Source organism: Centruroides sculpturatus, unplaced genomic scaffold (assembly GCF_000671375.1).
Source record: "Centruroides sculpturatus isolate CEXI.00-Female unplaced genomic scaffold, Cexi_2.0 scaffold1080, whole genome shotgun sequence".
In the NCBI taxonomy this organism is placed as follows: Eukaryota; Metazoa; Arthropoda; class Arachnida; order Scorpiones; family Buthidae; genus Centruroides; species Centruroides sculpturatus.
The window spans coordinates 149,321-164,546 of record NW_019385284.1 but is presented as its reverse complement, the minus strand read 5'-3'; the positions used below and the strand labels follow the sequence as shown (position 1 = coordinate 164,546).

General features: G+C 32.8%; 1 protein-coding gene across 4 annotated transcripts in view; it reads left to right on the top strand.

Annotated features, from left to right (window-relative positions):
* The window catches only part of LOC111637173 (general transcription factor IIH subunit 3-like), a 45,301-nt gene that overhangs the window by 26,141 nt on the left and 3,934 nt on the right, over nucleotides 1–15,226 (top strand). For all 4 annotated transcript variants that reach the window (XM_023382601.1, XM_023382603.1, XM_023382602.1 and 1 more), the window contains 4 exons: nucleotides 7,819–7,872; nucleotides 9,904–9,972; nucleotides 13,786–13,921; nucleotides 14,500–14,536. In XM_023382601.1, coding sequence (XP_023238369.1) covers nucleotides 7,819–7,872; nucleotides 9,904–9,972; nucleotides 13,786–13,921; nucleotides 14,500–14,536 — 296 coding nt within the window. The remainder of the gene's footprint in view (nucleotides 1–7,818; nucleotides 7,873–9,903; nucleotides 9,973–13,785; nucleotides 13,922–14,499; nucleotides 14,537–15,226) is intronic.

The following is a 15,226-nucleotide window of genomic DNA, read 5'->3' as shown; positions in this document are numbered from 1 at the left end:
AATTCTGCCCATTTTTCTCTAATAGTCGTAGGGCGACTTGGATAAGACGTCAGGCGGTCCCACGGGAGTGCAATCTCTCTCCCGAGATGTAGTTTAGCTGGCGTATACTTTGTCGAATCCTGTTCTGAAGTTCGTAATGCCAGCGCTAATTCTGATATATGGGTGTCCCATTCTTTATGGTTCCTTTCGATGTATGCCGCAATCATCCTACCCAAGGTGCGGTTCACTCTTTCCGTAAAATTCGACTGAGGATGATATGGCGTCGTCAGAATATGCTTAATTCCGGTGCGGTCACAAACTTCCGCTAGGAGGTGAGAAATGAATTGTGGCCCATTATCGGATATTAACGTTTTAGGCATGCCATACCTGCAAAAGTATTCTTTATACATACAATTTACAACATTTTCTGCGGTAATCTTCCGCAGGGGAAAAATTTCTACCCATTTACTGAAGTAATCAACCATAACAAGAAGATACTGATTACCTTTGTTGGACCTAGGATAGGGTCCCATAATATCTACGCCTACCTTTTCCCCTGGTTCCGTTACCTCGGGGACTTGCATTAGTCCGGCCGTTTTCTTCTGGTCGAACTTCGTTATCTGGCATGTATGGCATCCTAGTACATATTCTTTTATGTCCTTTCTCATTCCGGGCCAATAGCAACGTTGTTGTATTTTTTTCGTAGTCTTTCGTACACCTAAGTGGCCAGCAGTTGGATGATCGTGTAGTTCTTGTAATATATCCTTCCTTAAGTTGTAAGGAATCACTGGTCTGTAACCTCCAGTGTCGTCTGTTTTCCGGCTATAATACAAAACATCATTTACTAGCCGGTAATGGGATGACTTACCTACTAGTTCTGCCGACATGGCTGGGTCATTTGGTAAGTTCCCAGTCGCTAAGTAATCGTATAGTCCGCTCCACTCTGAATCAGTTCGTTGAGCGTCTATAAGGTCTTTCTCTCGTTCAAAGGTCGTTACCGCTAACAGTTTTGCGGCTATGTCCGATTCTTCACTTGGTTGTGGATCTTCCAATGGACGTCTAGATAAAGCGTCTGGCAATTGATTGTCCTTTCCACTTCTATGTTGAATTTGGAAACTAAATTCCTGTAATCTCAAAGCCCATCTCATTAACCTACCTGAGAGGGATGTAGAACTATTAAGCCATCGTAATGCAGAATGGTCCGTTACGACGGTGAATTCTGTTCCGTCTAGGTAAACTTTGAACTTTTCTATAGCCCATACAACGGCTAGACATTCAAGCTCCGTGGCCGTATAGTTTCTTTCGGCTGCGTTTAACGTACGGCTAGCGTATGCAATGACTTTTTCCTGGCAAAGCACTGCTCCCAGTCCTACAGTGCTAGCGTCTGTGTATAACGTATAAGGCACACCTGGCCTAGGAAGCTGCAAAATAGGTGCAGTTATTAACTTACTTTTTAGCTTTTCAAAAGCTTGACGGCATTCTTCCGTCCACTCCCATCGCTTCCGTTTCCGCCGTAATTGATACAATGGTTCGGCGATAGTTGCGTAGTTAGGTATGAATCTACAGTACCAGCTGCACATTCCCAAAAAGGTGCTAAGATCCTTCGTATTTCTGGGCTTCGGAAACTCTCGAACTGCCCTTACTTTTTCGTCGTCCGTCGCAATGCCTTTATTGCTGACTTTAAATCCTAGGTAATGAACGTCTGGGCGACAAAAATGACTCTTAGCCAATTTAATGGTTAATCCTGCAGCTGCCAATCTTTCGAACACATTGGTCAAATGTTCGATGTGTTCTGTAAAATTAGAAGAATATATAATAATATCGTCTAAATAAACTTGACAATACTTTCCTTTTTCTTCCTTTAGGACTTTGTCCATTAGCCTTTGGAATGTTGCTGGGGCATTTCTGAGACCGAAAGGCATGACTAGGAATTCATACAATCCACTATTTGTAATAAAACTAGTCTTCGGCCTGTCTTGTTCCTTTAACGGCACTTGCCAGTAACCAGACGATAAGTCCAACGTAGTTATAAAGTTCGCTTCCTTAAGTGAAGTCAGTAATTCTGAAATAATCGGTAAAGGATATTTATCAGTCACTGTTACCTGATTTAGCTTTCTATAGTCGATACACAATCTCCAATCGCCCGTTTTTTTCTTAACCATGACGACTGGTGAGGCCCACGGAGAATTTGATGGTTGGATGATACCATCTTTTAACATTTCCGCTATCTGGCGGTTCATTTCCTTTAACTTGACGTCAGAGTATTTATAAGGACGTCCACATACTGGTGTCGCCTTGTCGGTGACGATTTCGTGTTCTATCATATTGGTTAGTCCCGGCTTATCTGTAAATAGTTGCGGGTATTGCAATAATACGTTTTTCAAAGTTACTAACCTTTCACCACTCAAAGTGGTTTGGAGTTCGTCCCACTTAGGTGAAATTCTCTCTTTTGGTTGACTTACGTCCAAAGAAACTGTCGAATTTTTAAAATCCATTGTTATTCCATGATTCTTGGCGAAATCACGCCCTAGTAAGCATGGCATTATAAGTCCTTTTACTACAACGCACTCTTGGCGAAGGGTAACACTTCCAATCTGGATCTTTGCCAGAAATTTTCCAATAGAGGTTCCTTTTCCTCCTTCAATGGCTAACTTAAAATTCGGCCCAGCTTGTAACCGAATATTTCGATTCTGAAAAGAAATTTTCCTCCACACGGAATCATTTATTAAAGTAAAGTCAGAACCCGTATCAATTCGGGCTGAGGTTAGTACTCCATTAATAAAAACGTTTACCTCAGGCAACTTGGAGGCTTCACTAACGATTAGTCCTACGGTGGAGGCATTTGGATCCATATTGGAGACAGGATCCTCCTCTCGCTGTCTCCCGTCTAGTTTAAAGGTTTTCTTTTTCCATTACCCTTCCTTTGCCATGTTACTTTTCGTTCGGGACTATTGGGAGTCTTGACATTCGTTTGATCAGTTTGTCTTTTCCCCTTGGGACAATTCCTCGAAAAATGTCCCACCTCACCACATGAATAACAGGTCATGGGTGACTTTGCCGGTGCAAAATTTTTCGGCTCTATCTGCTTACTTACTTTTCGACAGTCCTTAATCTGCTTTGCACTGTCAGAAGAACCTTGGTCATTTCTTCTGAATTCGTACTCTTTTGCAGTGCGTACTAGCTCGTTTAACGAATAAGAACGGCGATTCTCCAGATACTCACGTAACGGAAGAGGCATCTGGGCAACTACACATTGTATAATTTCCTCGTCACGAGCTAAAGGTCTCCACGTACGGTATAGCTGTACCGTGGTCCATATAAACTGCTCGACACCATTGGTTCCTGTATATTGTCGACTAAATAGTTCTTTAGCGACAGCTACTTCGTCAGCTAAAGGAGCATAAAGGTCCAGAAAACATCGTTTAAATAACGGCCAACTGTTGCCGATTCGGTGGCGTCCTTCATTCTTCCACCACATTGCTGGGCTACCGCGAAGACAACTAGCGGCAGTATCTACCCATCTAGTGTTCGGTATTTGGTTCACCAGGAAATGCTGTTCGAGGTCCTGCAAAAAATCGTTAGCAGTTAATGCTGACCTACCGTTAAATTGGATGGCTGGCGGCGGCGGTGCAGTCTGAAGCCAGACCATCGATGCATTAGATGTAGGCACTTCCTGTCTCGGAGTAGAAGTTTCGGGCCGTACAGCACTTGTAACGTTCGGTGTTGTAGGCTCTACAGTTCCAGACGTGACACATGAAGTCAGATGAGTCACGGCATTCGTCAAACTGGACACTTGTTGCAACAGCACTGACAACTGCTGTTGTAACTGGTTATATTCGGCTCGGGTTACTGGTGCACTATCATCCATTTTTTTTTTTTTTACTTACGAGGTGTTATTCCTCTAAAGCTAAATTCAAAGTCAACGAAAGAAAGCAATAAAGTCTAATATTAGCCTTAGAGTCCCTGTTCGGGCGCCAGTTGTAAAGTACTATATTATTTTTTCGACTTTCCAACGATTATCGACACTACTGTGTGCCGGAAGTACCCGTTAGGGAACGGCTATTTCCGGCACACAGTAGTGTCGATAATCGTTGGAAAGTCGAAAAAAAATAATATAGTACTTTACAGCACTTGGCCTCATTAGTACAATAAGTCAAAAGATAGAACAGATTAGAAAAGTCATACATACAATAAGTAGTAAATGTATATTTTATTTTTACTTTAAATGTATGTTTATATTATGGTATATGTCTTGTTGATTTTAATAATGCATTTGAAGATTTGAAAGCCAAATGTGTATTTAATAATTTTGTTTGTATACCAAATTTTAATACTTAACAACTGAAGAGGGACAATATGAGACACAGAATAACATACAGAAGTCATTATGATAAGTTTGGGAAAAAAACAGCACTATTGGGTTGGTGAAATAATAACTTGATGCCATTGTGTTCGTCCCTCCCTTAAGCCAGCAGTTCTCAATCTGTGGGTCGCAACCCCTTTGGGGATCAAATGACCCTTTCAGAAAGGTTACTAAGACCATCGGAAAGCACATACTTCTGATGGTATTAGGAACTGAGACACCACTCCTCCATCCGTCTCCAGGCGGGTCTGCCCATATGCAGATATGTCCACATACGAATACCCGGTGTGATGACATCATCACACCAACCCCATCACATACACCCCGTACAAATACAGGTGTATGTGACAGGGTTGGTGCCGTAATGTATTTATGTGGATCAGTCACATGTGTATAGAGCAGCTACTGTGTTGAAAGCAGCAGATTGGAAGTAAAACAACACTTCATGAATTATAATTACTGGGTAAATGTAAATTCATGTAATGTAAAATCATCAACTACTGCAAAAAATATTTGTACCATGGGAACTTAATCTGGATGCTGATCAGTCTCTTTATATTCAGTTGTGGTTGATGTGAATACTGCCCCCTTTTGATAGTAACAGGTATGTAAAAAAAACAACACAAAGAATGGTAAATTATAGGAAACTTTAATGAACTGTATTGACTAAACTATGCCATGTATCATCTTTTGTATTATTAAAGCTATTCTTATATATTATTTTCATTAGCAAACCATCCTGTGACAATGGACCGTGTAGAGAAGAACATTAAGAAAAGAAAATATAGTGAGGATTTTTACAGTATGGTTTTACCTCAATAATTACAGCAGAAATTAAGAAACCACAATGTATTATTTGTTGTGAAGTTCTGTCAGCCAAATCTATGAAGCAGAACAAACTAAAAGGCATTTTGATGGCAAGCATCCGAGCTTTGCAGGCAAGGATACCAACTATTTTAGATGCAAAGCTGATGGACTCAAGAAAGCCAGACTTGACACTGGTGGCAAGTACCACAAACAAAATCTAGCAGCCATTGAAGCTTCATATTATGTTTGGTGGCACTCAGAATTGCCAGAGCACTTTGCACCATTGCTGAGGATGTACTGTTGCCATTGGCGAAAGACATTGTTCGAGTTATGATCGGAGATGAATTTGTTACGAAATTTAATGCAATTTCCTTATTTACTGACACTGTCTGCAGAAAAATAGATGACATGTCTGCTGATATTCTTGATCAACTAATCCATGAAATTAAATCTGCTCCACTTCCAATATTTAGTATCCAGCTTGATGAACCTACAGATATTGCAAACTGTTCAGTTACTGGTTTATGTGAGGTATATTAATGATGGCGACTTTAAAGATGAGTTTCTTTTTTGCAAACCTCTTGAAACGACAACTACTCATGATGTATTTGACATAGTTGGTTCATTTCTGAAAGAGCATAAGACCTCTTGGGAAAAGGTTTGTGGTGTTTGCACAGATGGTGCTCCAGCTATACTAGGATGTCGATCTGGATTTCAACGTTTGGTATTAAATGAGTCACCAAAAGTCATCGGAACTCACTGTATGATTCATTGGCAAATATTAGCAATGAAGACGCTGCCACAGGAATTACAAAAAGTAATGAAAAGCATCATAAGTTCTGTCAATTTTGTAAAGGCAAGCACTTTAAACAGTCGACTGTTTTTGCAATTGGGCAGCAAGTTGGATGGGCCAAACAATGCTCTGCTATTTCACACTGAAGTCAGATGGTTGTCGAGAGGAAAAGTTTTAAAATGTGAGTTTAAAATGAGCTTCCTGATGAACTCAAAACGTTTTTAATTAAAAAGCAAGACTGCAGTTTGAAGCACTTTTCAGTGATAAAAGTGAACTGTGGAAAATAGCTTAATTGGTTGACATCTTTGCCATCTTGAATGAGTTAAATTTATCACTGCAAGGACCAAATGCAACATTCCTTGATTTATCTGAAAAGATCCAATCATTCCGAATGAAACTTCATTTTTGGAAAAAAAATTGGATGAAAATAAAATTTACATGTTACCTATCTTATCTGCTTTCTTTGAGGAACTAGACAAAAGGATTACGATTATAATTTCTGTGAAAGAACACTTGCAAATGCTTGCAGATGAAATTTCATTGTACTTTCCAAATCTACCTGACACCCCATTTGCACTTGCCAGAAGCCCATTCGCAGTCAAAGTTGAAGACGTTCCTGAGACAGCACAAGAGGAGTTTATTTACGCTTACTGTTGCAAAATGTAGCAATGTAGTTTACTGTTGTTATATTAAGAGTGTTACCCATGCTACAAGTTTACTGTTGTTGTATTAAGAGTGTTTGTTACCCATGCTACACCATGCTTCAAGACAAAATTTCATTTATTTGTAAATAGAAATAAATATTTCACAATATATAATTATATATTATTTTTGTGATTAATCACTATGCTTTAATTAATTATGTTCAATTTGTAACAATGAAAATACATCCTGCATATCAGATATTTACATTACAATCCATAACAGTAGCAAAATTACAGTTATGAAGTAACAAAGAAAATAATTTTATGGTTGGAGGGTCACCATAACATGAGGAACTATATTAAAGGATCACATCATTAGGAAGGTTGAGAACCACTGTCTTAAGCTTCTGTTCAGTGGCGATTTTTGCAAGTCTCTCTTTACCTTTCCATATTATACTAATTGTCTTTTCATGTATATAGCTTCATTTATGTTCTTAATTTTTTTCTTTTATATATTATTATATATAAAAGAAAAAAATTAAGAAGAAAAGGAAAACATGTGTACAGTTCAATATGAAGAAAAGATACAAGTTTGGATAATATTGCTAAGATGACTTTGTGAAATTTTGTTCGGAAAGAAAAGGCGACAACTACTATCGAATGAATTTCGGTGTAATATGCGAATATCAACCACAGAAAGCCATATTTAAAAGCCCAGTAGTCAAGCTGTTATCTACGACCCTGTTTGTTCTCCAATGATTATCGTCGACCTTGTTTGTTCTCCAAGTTGTATATGAAATATGAAATTGTCCATCCTGTACGACATCTGTACAATAGTGGTTTGTGTTTTATGTTGGCTGAAGAGGGGCCAATGCCCGAAACGCGTAATGTAAAAGGCGTCCCAACTGAATAAATAGTCAATAAGTTGCCAAGTGTTGATATATGTCACCTTAGTGTGTCTGCAAAGAATCAAATTATTATATATATTATTTCATTTTGAGATCCTACATGATGTCATCAGAGATTGTCATGATTTTTCTTCATTGCCTGTCATTTTCCATATTTCACCTTTCTTTAATTAATAATGCATATGTTCCTGTTCTGTTATTTTATTTCTTTACTCCACCATATTTTACTCAGTCTGTTGGTAGATATTATCAATTATAAATAATAATTCTTTAGATTGTTTAAATTTGTTATTGATATAGTTTTATTTATATCTATCATTTTAGGGAATTATAATTGATGCATGTATTTTAGAAAAAGATTCTGGACTTCTTCAACAGGTAATAATAATTTTCAATATTCAAACTTAAAGTTGTTTGTGTTTAACTTTACTTGCCATTTTATTTATTATGTTTAAAAAATTTTAGATAAAAATTTGTAGTAATGAGTTTTTAATAGCTTACTTGAAAAAAAATAAGCTAAATAATTTTCAAAAACTTATCAAAAAGTAAATATATTGTATTTTAAAAAGCTTAATCCTTTGCACTCCTTAGGTACTGCTACATTGATAATATAGTGCATAACTCTATAGTGCATTATATCTACTTTCTGCATTGTGACAATAATGTCTGTAAAATTGCAAATGCAAGTCATTACATAATTTATTTTTATCTGCAAAAAATTGGAAAAAAAGATAAACTTGTGAAAATACTGAAAATTAAGATAGATATGATTTTGAATTTATATAGAGATAATTTGAGGAAAATGAAAGTAATTGTGAAAGTGAGGGCAATAGCGATAATGACAACATAATAATGCAAAAAAATTGAAGATCCAATTTATTGAGAGTGACATTGATGATGATAGAAGTAGTGTAATTTTAGACATAATGTTGAGTTAAGTAACAATTAATACATGCTGAATCCTAATTTGGGTGCTTGGATCCAAATATATTTTTAGAATTGTCAGTTACTCAAATTAAAAAATTCTAAGAGTGCAAATGGTTAATTAAAAATCTTAATAAGTTTAAAAATCTTGAGATTTTATTAAACTTATCTTATGTGGCTCTAATAATTTTAGTGTTAGCTGAATTATTTCTATTGATTTATGTTTGATGTGAATGAATGTTCAAACTCTATATACACGTGTGTGTACATAGCATATTAAAGATTGTTGCTAGATATTTAAATTTTGATCTTTATCATCCTTGTTATGGGCTTTATGATCATGCGATAGAACAGACCAGTTCAGAGAATATTGAACCTTGAATTAAACTAGTTTCCTTATTCTTTAAGGATTCTTTAACAGATAAAACATACAAATTCTTTAAGAATTTGTGCATTTTATCTGTTATTCCTCTTAAGCTTTTTAATAATTTGTTAAAAATTATAAAAAACCTGGGACCATATTCTTGTCACTTAGCTCTCGTTTCTTCTTTTAGAGGTGAATGATGTCAAAATGAGAGACGAATTTCATCTCTCAGAGACAGAGGCGATTCTGATTGTTCATAACAATCTTGTCTTTGTTGTTGATGTCACAATTCTATTAGGTTGATTATACATGTTCAGGTTATCTGCACATACAATACAGTGTAGGATTATAACCAATGAAGTTGTAAAATTTCAAAAATGCAGAGTAATTATAGATAACATGGTAAGGAAAGCACGAGTTTAAATAAAGCCTTTAATTTTGATGAAGATGTTTTTTGTTTTATAACTTCTTTACAGATTGTAATGTCAAATTGTCTCTTAACAAATAAAAATTTTAATAACCTAAATTAGAAAATCATACATACTTAGTTAAGGAGAAATTAGATGGTAATATTTCGAAAAATACTTACTTGTTAGAGAAACGGATAAGATTAACATCATATTCAATAATTTAGTAATTGATGTAGGATAATTAAAAAAGATGGAATCAGTGGCATTCCCGAGTAGACACTGGAAAAAAATCAGAAGCATTTTCTCTCTCGAAATATTCTATTCTGAGATGGAGAACATTCTCTAATACAATTGTACAGTGCAAGTAGCATCCAGTCGTCCATATTGGATATAATGAAATTGAAACAACAGATGAAAGACAACTATTCACTGGTCTCTGAGAGACCAGAAAATCTTCAAGAGAAAAAGTTGTCCAGAATTGTGTTTGGTAAGATGCAATGTTCTCTCAAGATGTAAACAAATGATTAGTCAATCAACGACTGGCTTTTGAAGTAGACAATGTCTTTCAGAGATGAGAGATGATGACCAGAATATGGCCCCTGATTTTGAAATGAAATGTTTAATAAAGAAAAGTAAGGTTGTCATTATATATAAGATTATATAAAGTTATCATTACTGAAAAATTGAGCACTAAATAATTTTATTATTTAGGGATGTGATATAACTGGAGGGATTTATCTGAAAATACCAAATCCTGCAGGTTTTCTACAATATTTATTGGTGAGAATAAAGAATTTTAAATTTGATTTTTATTTATTAATTTTTTTTAAATATAAAAAAAATTTACATTTTTTTTTAAATATCAATATCTTGTTATTTTATAACAATAAAAAGTTTAAATCAAACAATACATGAAAATCACAAATCTCATGCAATAAACAAATGCTACAACGAAGATTAATTGTAATAACCAAATGATATCATCATCATTAATTTTCAGGCTTGAACTGGACTAATTAACGTGATAAATATATATGTCATTTGACTGAAAAAAAGATGATTAGGTTAATCTTGTATTAAACTTAATAATTTTATTAATTTTGAAATTTAATAATTTAGACTATTCTGGAAGAAAAGATTGGTCCAGTGCAGTATTCACACCTAGAACTTCTGCTAACCATGCAGATGCATTGTCAATTATGCTACCTGGACCTTTGCTTTCAGGCTAATTAATTTTAAGAGCAATAACCATATAGTGTCTGACCACAGATCCTGGAGCCCTAGTTGGCAGATTTCCACATTCCTCATCCAGCATGCATTGTTATTGAGCTATAAATTATCATTTTTCTTTCTTTACAATAGTCCATATTTGTATTGAATTAATTTGATTATGGATCCACACCTACAAGTTCAGGTAATAAACAATTTTGAAGTCAAAGCAAATGCATTGTTCACATTGTACTTAATATTGTTTGCAAGCAATTTATCCATATTAATTAATAAGCATAGATTCTAATAAGTAAATTGTTAATGCAATAACTATTAATTAAATTCTAATTTCATTTGCAAATTTGTTTACTTATTTGATAAACTAACTCATTTTCTGAAGTAACTACCCTACTTTCATAATGGACTTCTTTCTTGCCTATACCCAGTAGCATCTAGGAGTTTCTCATTAGTGATCAGATAGTAGGTCACTTACTGTGCCATGAACAACTTCACATTTACAGCCCTCCATAGCTCTTAGATAACTTTAGCTTTCTCTCTGGCATTGTATATATATAGACAATCAAGCTCAAATTATTATAATACTGTAATCAAATGATATTGCCAGATTAACATAATTTATTCTGAAAGTGAAGATTGAATGGAAACCTCAGTAGCATTATTTACAACATAATTGCATGGTATCAAAGGTTGTGGATGTTCTGCTTCAGATTGATCTTTTTTTTACTAAGTAGTCCAATTTTGAAATAAATTTAATAACTTAGGCTTGTATTAAAATTTAATAATTACATTATCTATCTATCCCAAATTATGTTTTATTTATTATATTAGCCAAGTTCTAGCTTAAGAAGTTAATCTGGCAATATCATTTGGTTATTACAATAATTCGAGTATCTTGGTACTCAACTAAATAATCCTGACCTGCTAGAACAAATTTTCAGTTAATAACAAATACTTTTATTTTAATTTTGTCATCCATAAAAAAGTATTCTATGATAAAAATGAGTAATTAATTTAAAAATAAAATGAAACTTTAGCACTGCTTACCTTTGTCAGACAAAATAATAGTCAATTCAGTTTGTTTTTATCACTTAATGCAAGAGAAACACAATCATCATGTTTGTGACACACTAAGATTTGTTGCAAGTTCATGAGTTGTTATTCATTGATTTTTAGTAATTCCTCTGAAATTTCCCTTTGTCAACAGCTTTTTTGGCATCCTGTATCCTTTATATCCTTTCATTCAAAATTTTCCAGATGAAATTTTCAAACCACATATTGACATGTCTGATGTAAAGGTTTAGAAGCATCTTCCCCATACATTAGGAGTATTTCTTACTGTTATATCCTTTATGAAACTTAAAAAGCATACATAATATGCCCAATATACATTTTATCTGCAGACATTTTGATTCAATTTTACACAAACAAATTTGATGTAAACTGTTAAAATAAGTATTTTCTAAACAAAGAATACAATTTCACATTAACAGATATATGTTAAATTTTACAACTATTATAATTAAACTACATATCTGTATTGGAAATCACTCTCAGCACAGAAATAGCAAATTCATCAATACCTTATTTGCTGAAAAAAGCATATCTATGGTAAGTAAAATCAGCTGTTACAGCCACAATAATTAAAACTTTTGCCACATACATAATATGTTGCAATTTCATGCATTAATCAAATTCCACATTAACCAAAATTGTGTTAAGCATATTTTGGTTCTGAACTGTAAAAATTTATTTTTATTGATTTTACAAATGTGTGTCAAGTAAAATGTTATACCTTAAGCTTGTAGATATATTTAGATATTCACTAAACTGTTTTTTTTGGATTTTATATTCATTATTCCTAGTGCTTTCATGTACTAAAACCCATCCTTGAGTATATTACTTTATTTTTTTTAAATATTACAATTAGAAGTGATGCCTCTAATTTCAAATCTATATTGTAAGCTTAATTTAAAGGCAAGAAAAGAAAATAAGTGTTAAAATAAAATTATTTGTTAAAATAATATCATTTGACTGATATGATGCAATATTTCTATTTCAAAATTACAATATACTACATTTATAAGATTTTGTACAAATTTGTTAAATCCTATCCTCTTTATTTAGTTACTCAGTATTTGAATCCTAAACTAATCCTTATCTACTTTTTAAAACTTGATAACTCTTTTAGGTTTGGGTTTCTAAATCAGTGACTAGCATCAATTGATTTACTGGATTGTTGACAAAATATTAGGGATCAGTGGACAAATAAATATATATATATATTTAAATATTAATGAGCAATTATTTATTGTGACATCATCACAATTCTGGGCTGCAATTTTTAATTTATTTAACTTAAAATATATGCTCTTCACCTCAAATTATTACTGGCTTGCTCCTGTACATCATAGTTTTACCTTTAACAATAGTCGTGCTGGTCATCTATCTAAAACCATTCTGGGGAAAATTTTTGATTTGAAATAATGTGACTTTTTATTGGAAGTTCATATATAGTTACTTGGAGCCTCTTGCCCCTAAGGTTTCCACATCTGGTCTCGACTTTTGTCTATCTAATTCCATTTTCAAGATTAAGAAAAACAGATAGATGACAGTGGGAAATTATAGGTCTACAATTTTTTAAATTGCAGCCCAATAAGTAAGACCATGTAATTTTGAATTTTACGTTTAATAAAAAATTATTATTAGCTCTTTGATTTTGTTTCATTCTGTTATACTTTACTCTCAATTTCTGTCAATATAAAGGGGGTTTGCGAATTAAATCTCTTATTGGAAAGGGTCAAACAAGCAGAAAAGATTGAACACTTACTCAAAGTCATTTACTTTTATTTGAATAATTATAACAATTTTCATTTATCTTTTACTAAAATAAAAACAAAAAATATATTTGCATTTTTTAACTGGCTACTTGATTGTATTAATTATTTGTTGATAGCCTACTAAAATTCTTAAGCATTCAATTTAATCTTTCATTTTAAAAAAATACTAAGTGCATTTATTTATATTTTTTTATTTGCAATATGCATTTTGGATGTTTTTCTCTGTGTTCAATTGCTCATCATCAAAGGAAATAATGTTTTTTGATTCTAAAACTGTTTTAGAATCTCATTTACTTTTCTTTGGATGTCCTACATTAATTTTAAATATTTTTTATTTTGTGAAACATGCTATCTCACATTCAAATAACATATTTCAAAACACTATATTGTTAAGTTTATAATTAAAGTATTATTTGTTTTGAAAAAAGAAATTAAAACATATGAATTTATGTAATTTTTAAGTTTGATTTAAACTGTTTAAAAAAATCATTCTTTTATAAACTGATTTTTTATGTTTTTTAATTAGTGGGTTTTTCTTCCTAATGATAAAACAAGAAAAGAAATGGTGTTACCTCCACGTATCCATGTTGATTATAGAGCTGCATGTTTTTGTCATAGAACTCTTATAGAAATTGGTTATGTGTGTTCTGTTTGTCTTTCAAGTAAGTGAATATTGAATATTTTTTTTAAATTTAGATTTCAATATTAGATGTTCTGTTTTGATGACAGTTAGATATTTTCTGGCTAAATTTATTTGCATATTTTTAAATTTGCTATTTGATATTTTATATATCCATTTACAATAACTGGATAAATTAATAAAATTTGCTATTAAAACAGTTGCTATTTCAAAATACAATTAAAGTTTAATAAATATAATCCATAGCTGTAGAAATCTTTATAATTTGAATTAGTCTATCCTGTTATTGATATGGGTTAGAGATACAGTATAAGATCATATTTTTAATGTAAAACATTACTTTATAATGATGTCAGATGAAACAATATTTGCTTTTAATTGTGAAGTAAAATGTGCTTAGAATCTAATTTTTTTAAACATAAGAAATTTAGAAATAGGTGAAGACAATAATTTCATTAGTTCAATTATGCAAGCTTCAAAATATACATGTATTATTATATTTAATTTAATTAACATTGATTTTGAGTAGTTTTGATGCAAATTACTAACAAATTATTCATTATTAAATAATCATTCATAAACTTTACTTTTATTTTACAGTATTTTGCTCATTCAGTCCAATATGTTCTACATGTCAGTAAGTAAATTTGTTATGAACCTTTTGCTTTTTTTTTATTTATAATCAGTTGTTATACAGAATATGTTAAAATCTACTTTAAACATCTCAGTAGTGAAAGTTTTTAATGTAAGAAATAATTCAAATTTAAAGAAGCATTACAAACAGGGTTCCTACGCATCTGGAAAGTCAGGGAAAGTCAGGGATTTTCATTATTTTTTGAAAAAGTCAGGGAATGTCAGGGAATTTGTCAAAAATTGTCAAAAAGTCAGGGAATTTGTCTCCTTAACTGCGTTGTTGATTTCGTTTGCTGAATATAGATGACCAATCATAGCCATACGCAGACGGCAAGAAATAATGTTGCAATCTTTAATAAGAAAATACACCAGGATCCATTTTGAAATGGTTTTTTTCATCGTTCTGAAGCCATATAATTTTACAGTTGTGGATTAATGACAGGATAAACTACTTTTATGTAATAGTGTTTAATTTTTAATTTTAATAATTCAGCGATTATAAAAAGATGAAATTGTTTATTACAATAAAAAATAACTAATTAAAAATTTGTTTGCAAACTTTTAAGGCCCTGTACACACTAGGCGTTTTTCAACGCGCGTTAAACGCACGTTTTAAAGAACCAAGAGTTCTATGTAGCCGTACACACTCAAACGCCAAGCGCGCGTTAAACGCATTTCAAAGAAGTATAAAAAC